Raw genomic sequence first — 7,459 nt, 5'->3', positions numbered from 1 at the left:
CAGCCCGAACTGCATGGCCCCTGGTGTAAGAGATCCTCTCCTCCGTCCCCGCCTCCACTACCCATGCCCCTGCCTCCGCCTCTGCCCACCCGGCCCAATCCCTTACAACCGCCCCAGGACCGCTCCTGAGCAGCCGCTGCACGACAGGCGGCCACCAGGTTGCCCCTTTCTGCTCCAGGTGCCTCTCTCAGTCAGGTAGCCTTGGCCTCTTCTCTTACTACAGCCAGACAACAGGAGCATTCGACAGCCTGACACACCTCACTCTGCTTTCTGCAGCTAGAAAGACTTGAGTTAGACAAGCAGAAGCACACGCCTCCTGCCTCATGGCGACAGAAAACGGAGCAGTCGAGCTGGGAATCCAGAGCCTGTCAACAGGTGCCAGGCTGGGACAGGAAACAGAGGGAGGAGCTTGGGAAGGGGCGTTTGAATCCAGGGTTGGGCAGGTTCCTGGGTGGGAGTGCTGGGCTGGAAGTGTTTGTGCATGGCATATGGGAAGCCCAGAAACCAGAAAGATCTCTGGGTGGAGCTGGGCTGGGCCTGGGGTCTGTGTGCAGTCTTCCCTGGGGACATGGGGAAGGTGCGACGCCTTCCTGGACAGCCGTTGGGGATGCACCTGAACACTCCCGGCAAGGCGTGGTGGCATCTGGGGGATCCAAGCCTGCCTAGAGGGCCAGAAGCTGCCCACAGAGGCTGCCAAGGTCCTAGGAGCCCGGCTCTAGGGACCACAAAGTGGCCCTTGAGGCTCAGTGTGCTAAGCATTTGCAAGTTGTGGCCTGGGTGGGGACCCAGGTGCAGAGCTGATCCCTGCCCTGCCTGCTGGGGAGGAAGGGCTGGGAGGCTGGCGTCCTGATGTGCGTCTCACTCCCTTGGCAGACGAGGCATCTAAAGGTGCTGCAAGCGAAGAGTCCTTGGCTGCAGAGAAAGACCCTGCCCCCCCAGACCCAGAGAAGGGTCCTGGCCCCTCAGACACAAAGCAAGATCCCGATCCATCCACGCCGAAGAAAGATGCCAACACCCCTGCCCCAGAGAAAGGGGATGTTGTCCCAGCCCAACCCTCAGCCGGCGGCAGCCAGGGTCCTGCGGGAGAGGGTGGCCAGGTTGAGGCACCTGCGGAGGGCAGTGCTGGGAAGCCAGCAGCCCTGCCCCAGCAGACTGCGACGGCCGAGGCCAGCGAGAAGAAGCCAGAGGCCGAGAAAGGTCCCTCGGGACACCAGGACCCAGGAGAGCCCACGGTGGGCAAGAAGGTAGCAGAGGGCCAAGCAGCCGCCAGGAGAGGCTCACCCGCGTTTCTACACAGCCCCAGCTGCCCCGCCATCATTGCAAGGTTAAAGCCCCCTGCCTGGGAGTGGGGAGGGGGTCCCCCGGCTCTGTCCCTGGGGCCCTGCTTAGTTCCCCTGTTATGTGCACATTCAGTGCCAGGAAGGGTGGTTCTGACATTTTTTGTCAGAACGCCTTTGTCCTGGGGGTTGGCTGGGCCACCTGCAGGAACCAGAACTTCACTATGGTTCACCAAGGCCTGGCAGGTCAGACAGGAGAGGTCTTCAAAGACCCCCATGCTGACTCCTCTTCTGCAGGCATTGGAGACCAGAGGTTCCCCTTTGCCCGTGGACTTGGGTCTAGCCAAGGGTAGGGCTGATCTGTCAGGAAGAAAGGGTAAGCCTTCTCCTTAATATAATTATTGGCATAATAGGAAAAGGTGCCTGGTGACTAACCAGGTAGATAATTGCTGGCACTTTCATAATCTTAGTACAGCACGGGTGTTAGGATGCAATCAGCTTTACTTCCTTGATCTGTTGTACGTCACAGCGGTGATGCCTACTTTATCAGGCTGATAATTGCGTAGTATCAGTTTCATTGCCGCTGACTTTCTGAATCAAGAGTTTCCTGACTTCTTATTTGTATCCACATGATGGTTACCCATCTGAACTACCCTCTTCGCAGCTATTGGTGATCTCTATGTGTACTAACAGTCGGCTATTAACGGTTTTGACCTCCCTTGATTTTATGCAAAGCGAACTGGGATGCATCTCCCCAGCCTCTGGGGCCGGGTCTGCATCAGCTCCAGATGGCAGATGAGGCCGCAGGGCCGTGGGGCTGGGGTCTTCACTTCTGTGTTCTCGCCTTCCAGCACCGAGAAGCTGCCGGCCCAGAAGCCCCTCAGTGAGGCATCAGAGCTCATCTTTGAAGGGGTGCCCGCGACCCCCGGCCCCACCGAGCCCGGACCAGCCAAGGCAGAAGGAGGGGTGGACTTGCTGGCAGAGAGCCAGAAGGAAGCAGGAGAGAAAGCCCCAGGCCAGGCTGACCAGGCTAAGGTGCAAGGGGACACCTCAAGGGGGATCGAGTTCCAGGCTGTTCCCTCAGAGAGACCGAGACCGGAGGTGGGGCAGGCCCTCTGTCTCCCAGCCAGGGAGGAGGACTGTTTCCAGATTTTAGGTAGGCCAAGGAAGCTGGGGGCTGGGGCAGCCCTGGGCGGGGGGAGGGGAGAGGAGGGGACCACCCTTGAGTCTTGCTGAGCGGCCCTGAGCTGGGCCTCCCTGGGCTGACAATTCCAGGAGTATTTCCTTTGATATACGGGAAAAAGGAAGTAAAGCACCCTGAAGTGTGCACTTGAGCCTGTTGGGGCTGCCTGACTCCAGAGATCACTTTAGATTTTCTTTTGCTTTGGCTAAAATGGGACCAAAAAAAACCCACAAAACTCAGGGAAGTTATTGGAGCAGCACAGACTCCCACCTGGGTGGTGGAATCTGGGATCGACCGTTGCAAGGGCTCACATGTCAGACTTTGGGGGGATAGGGGTTGTGGTGGTTCTGGGAGCCACAGAAGGTTCATGTGTGGGGGCAGTGACCAAGGGGGCTGGGCAGAACTGTGGAGTGGGCTTGGCTGGTGATTAGACGAGGGGCTGGAATTCTAGCTGGCAGCAAGGGCACTGGGCGCGAGGAGCTTGGGGCTCAGGGCAAGGTGCCAGCAGCGGTGAGATGGGGTCAGGAGAGCCCAGAGTGTCCTGACTCCTCCCCTCCCGCCCCTCAGGCTGAGGTGCTCTGGGAGCCCAGCCAGCCGGCCTGGTGAGCGGCACAGTGCCACCCAGACAGGGTGGGAGGACCTGGCGGCTGGGCGGCAGCCAGTAGCCTTGCCTCCTCTCCGCGGCAGCGCCCCGCCCCATCCCGTCCCACCCAGAAATCACATCCTCGGGGTGACGGGACCTGAACCATCTCCAAAGGCCGGCTGATTTATCACCAGCACGGCTTCCCTGCTATTTTTAAAAATTCCATTCCCGATGACTCAGCCTGGGGGCCTTCAAGGCCCGCTGTTCCCCATGCTTACCGCTAGGTGGCAGCCCCTCCTCACCAAAAGTCTCCGTTCCTGGGCCGGGGTCGTGAGCCCCAAGTGCCTGCCACCTGCTGGTGGTGATTTAGAGGGGGTGGTGAGTGGGTTCAACAACCCAGTCACCATTCAAACACAGAAACCCTACTATCGCGATCCACTTCGTAGTTGCTGTGTTTGTTTTTAATGGGGTCCTTGCACCTTATAATGTAGGAGAGTCCCAGAAGTCCAATCAGTCCCCATAATTCTACCAGGAGAAGCTAGAATCAAGGCAGAGGCCTCCCAAGGCCACGTTGTGTGTCGGTGGCTGACCTGCCATCGGAAGCTAGCCCTCCTCTGCTGGAATCACTTGGTGAACTGAACTTTCCCGGAGGGGACCCAGGCCAGGCAGGAGGGGCGGTGCCCAGATGAACCCTCAGCAGCCCTCGACATTGACGTGACGGCTCTGCTCTGCCTCCTCAGATGACTGCCCGCCACCCCCAGCCCCGTTTCCCCACCGCATCGTGGAGCTGAGGACTGGGAATGTCAGCAGTGAATTCAGCATGAACTCTAAGGAGGCGCTGGGAGGGTGAGAGCTGGGACCCCGCGCCAGCACCCACAGGCAGGACAGCGCCTAGTCCCCGTGGCCTCACCCTGGCTACATGGGGAGGGTGAGAGCTGGGACCCCGCGCCAGCACCCACAGGCAGGACAGCACCTAGTCCCCGTGGCCTCACCCTGGCTACATGCAAGGCCCAGACACTCCCCACTGCACAGGCCCACGGGCGTGTTTGCTCCCGTGTGGTCACACACACTGCATGCAGCCCTCACGTGCTGACAAGTACTCAGGGTCACTGTTACTCACACAGACACACCATGGGTCAGTAATGTTTCCAGTTGGAAATGCCCAGTATTCGCCTGTCTCCATTCCAGACACCACTCTGACCTCCTCAGGGGAAGGTGCCTGCCCCCAGGACCCAGGGCTCCTGTATGGCCTAAGCCTTTCAGGGTCACATCCGGGGACTGTCCTCCTGAGGAGCCTGTGCACACGGTTTGCAAGCTCCAAGGAGCCTGCCTTCAGCATTGTCCTGGCAGCCCATCCCCAGCTTCAGGAGAGAGTCGGGGTGGGCTGGCGTGTGCACTCCATCTCCCAGAGCAGGAGCCAGAGGCACCATGGGCCCTGGGGCCAAGATGGGGAGGGCCAGGACCCTGCGGACCCTGTGCCCTTCGGAGGCCTCTCGCTCCCAGCCTCTTCTCTCTCCAGGGGAAAGTTTGGAGCAGTCTGCACCTGCACAGAGAAATCCACAGGCCTCAAGCTGGCAGCCAAGGTCATCAAGAAACAGACCCCCAAAGACAAGGTAGTGGAGGGAGGGGTGGCTTTGCAGGAAGGAGGGGGCTCCTGGGAGCAGGCCCCTCTCACCTCCCTGCACCTGTACCGCTGAGCCTGGGACCTGGAGGGGGAGCCTTGTTGCACTGCAGATGCTATGCAGACAGACAGATGGACAAACAGCCAGCCCTGCTGCGGGGGCCTGATGCTCCTACCCACAAACCAAACAGCTCAGTCAGTGAGCTGGTCTGGGGACTCGCCCTTCTAGGCAAGGGGTCTTCAGTTCCACAGGCAGCGATGAGAGTGGGCTGTGGGCCAGGCCCTGTGTTGGGCACTGGGGTCCCAAAGTGAAGTGGATATGGTTCCCGCCCTCAGGAGCTGACGCCAAAGTAAAGCAGCCTGGTGGGGAGCTTTGCCTCCAGCGCCAGCCTGGGCCAGGTTGAGAGGAGACCATGAGCAGACTTGGAGGAGTGAATGCCCGCGTGCAGGCGGAGGCTCCCACAGCGCAGCGTCTGCTCTGTGAGCAGGTGACGGCATCCGCAGCTGAGAGCACCCAGGGCCGCAGTCAGGAAAGCGGGGGCAGGGAGGCAGCCTGGACCAGCTGTCTCCTGAGTGAGGGCTTCGAAGGATGAGGCGACGTCTCAGGGGAGAGGGCAGAGTTCCAGGCAGCAGGAACACTGGGAGGAAAGGCCTGAGGGCCAGAAATAGCATGGGAAGCCGAGTGGGGAGGTAGATTCTGGGCACCCCGGGCAGAGGTGATGGGTGTGCAAAGGCCCGGAGTCCAGCGGGAGCTGGAGAAGCCCCTCGGGAGAGCTGTAGCCCTGAGTCCTGCACGGGGCTCCAAGCACAGGTGGAAGGACTCACTTCCCTGTGTCATCACATCCTCTCTCTCTGCCACCTGCCAGGGCCTGCATCTCATCTGACCGCTGTATCACAGGGTCCGCTTCAATACCAAACGTACTCAGTACTCACCTAGTGGCTAGCTGTTGAGGACTTTTTCTGTGCGACTCACTGTGCCTTGTGCTGGGGCAATGTCAGTGAACCCAGAGAGTTTCTGCCCCGAGGCGGGCATGTGGCCTAGCAGTTAAGACACCTGTCGGGGTGCCCCACCTCCCGCATCGGAGGACCTGCGTTTGGGCTCCGACTCTGCTCCCGATTCAGCTTTCACTAATGCAGACCCTGGGAGGCAGCAGGTGAGGGCTCAAGTGGTTGGGTTCCTGCCACCTGTGTAGGAGACCTGGATGGAGTTCCGGGCTCCTGGCTTCAGCTCCAGCCCTGGGAACTGAACCAGCGAGTGGGAGATATCTCTCTCTCTCTCTCTCTCTCTCTGTCTCTCTGTCTCCAATGAATGAATGAATGAGTGAAGTCCCTGCCTTGATGGAGCTGAGGGACTTCTATCTTTTAGTTAAACAAAACAACATGAGTGCAGCCAGGCAAGGAGAAGTGCTAGGAGGCAGTGAAGCTGAGGTTTGATGGGCCATGCTGGGTGGGCTGCTGGGGCCTGAAGGGAGGGCTGGAGTAAAGGGAGAAGAGGAGTAATTGGGGTTGCCGTAAGATGCGTGGTGTTTGACAACAGGTTCTGGGTGGGAGAGACACCTAAAGGGATAGCATTGGCCGATTTCCATGGTGTAACTATCCCTGCCATGGCTGATCCAACCCACCAAGGCGACAAGTGGCTTGCATACTTTCTGAAAGTGACAAATACTGGTGGCTTAGACTAGGAAGGCAGTGGTGGAGGAGGTGAGAAATTACTGGACTTACAGCCTAGTTTATTTTATTTTTTTAAAGCATTATTTTATTCATTTGAAAGAGAGTTACAGAGAGAGGTAGAGCCCGAGAGAGAGAGGTCTTCCATTCCACTAGTTCACTCGCCACATGACTGCAGTGGCCAGAACTGGGCCATCATCTTCTGCTTTCCCAGGCCATAGCAGAGAGCTGGATCAGAAGAAGAGCAGCTGGGACTCGAACTGGCGCCCATGTGGGATGCCGGCGCTGCAGGCTGGGGCTTTAACCTGCTGCGCCACTGCGCCAGCCCCTACAATTTAGTATGTCAAGGATTTACTAATGGATTGGGTGTGGGACCTGCAGAAGTGAGAGGAAGCGAGGAATCAAGATAGCTCCTAACTTTTTGTCCTGGTGTCCCTCTGTTGAGGGGCAGGCTAAGGGGAACTCCTGTGGGGCGGGGTGGGGGCGGGGCTTGAATTCTGATGTGATAGATTTGAGATGCCCATTAGACACCCACAGGAATGGCAAGCAGCCAGAGTCTGGAGCTGAGGGGAGCTATGCACTGGAACTGACACCGTTTGGAAGAAGTGGGACCTGACGGGATAGAGCCTAGAGAGGCGAGGGAGGAAGGGGAGGACGGAGTCCTCGGGCATGCCGCTGTTAGAGAGAGGAGGAGGAGGGAGGCTGGCACAGCAACGGGGTCCCTGCAGGAGTGACACAGGCTGACGGGCTGGGCAGAGAAGGGAGGCAAGGAACCCAGCCCGGAGGAGGCCCACAGGTGTAGTGAGAGGGTGGAGGCGGGGAGTGATGGCGCCTGGGTGGTGCCCTTGACGTTCCTGTCCCCCAGGAGATGGTGTGGTGAGAGGGTGGAGGCAGGGAGTGAGGCACCTGGGTGGTACCCTTGACGTTCCTGGCCCCCAGGAGATGGTGTGGTGAGAGGGTGGAGGCGGGGAGTGAGGCGCCTGGGTGGTACCCTTGACGTTCCTGGCCCCCAGGAGATGGTGATGCTGGAGATCGAGGTCATGAACCAGCTTAACCACCGCAACCTGATCCAGCTGTACGCAGCCATTGAGACACCACACGAGATCGTGCTGTTCATGGAGTAGTGA

The 7,459-nt window shown here is 59.2% G+C and overlaps 1 protein-coding gene across 2 annotated transcripts in view; it reads left to right on the top strand.

Moving 5' to 3' along the window:
• Positions 1–60: 60 nt before the first annotated feature.
• MYLK2 (myosin light chain kinase 2) overlaps positions 61–7,459 on the top strand; it is a 14,715-nt gene continuing 7,316 nt past the window's right edge. The window contains exons 1-7 of one of the 2 annotated variants that reach the window (XM_051844880.3): positions 61–195; positions 277–375; positions 874–1,324; positions 2,129–2,433; positions 3,784–3,889; positions 4,563–4,656; positions 7,346–7,455. In XM_051844880.3, the coding sequence (XP_051700840.2) occupies positions 324–375; positions 874–1,324; positions 2,129–2,433; positions 3,784–3,889; positions 4,563–4,656; positions 7,346–7,455 (1,118 nt within the window). In that variant the 5' untranslated portion in view covers positions 61–195; positions 277–323. 2 annotated transcript variants of the gene reach the window in all.

The sequence above is a fragment of the Oryctolagus cuniculus genome, chromosome 11 (genome assembly GCF_051225735.1).
Source record: "Oryctolagus cuniculus isolate XC-2025 breed Fujian yellow rabbit chromosome 11, ASM5122573v1, whole genome shotgun sequence".
Classification (NCBI taxonomy): domain Eukaryota; kingdom Metazoa; phylum Chordata; class Mammalia; order Lagomorpha; family Leporidae; genus Oryctolagus; species Oryctolagus cuniculus.
Note: the sequence above shows the minus strand (reverse complement) of the source record. Positions and strands in the feature narration are given on the sequence as shown.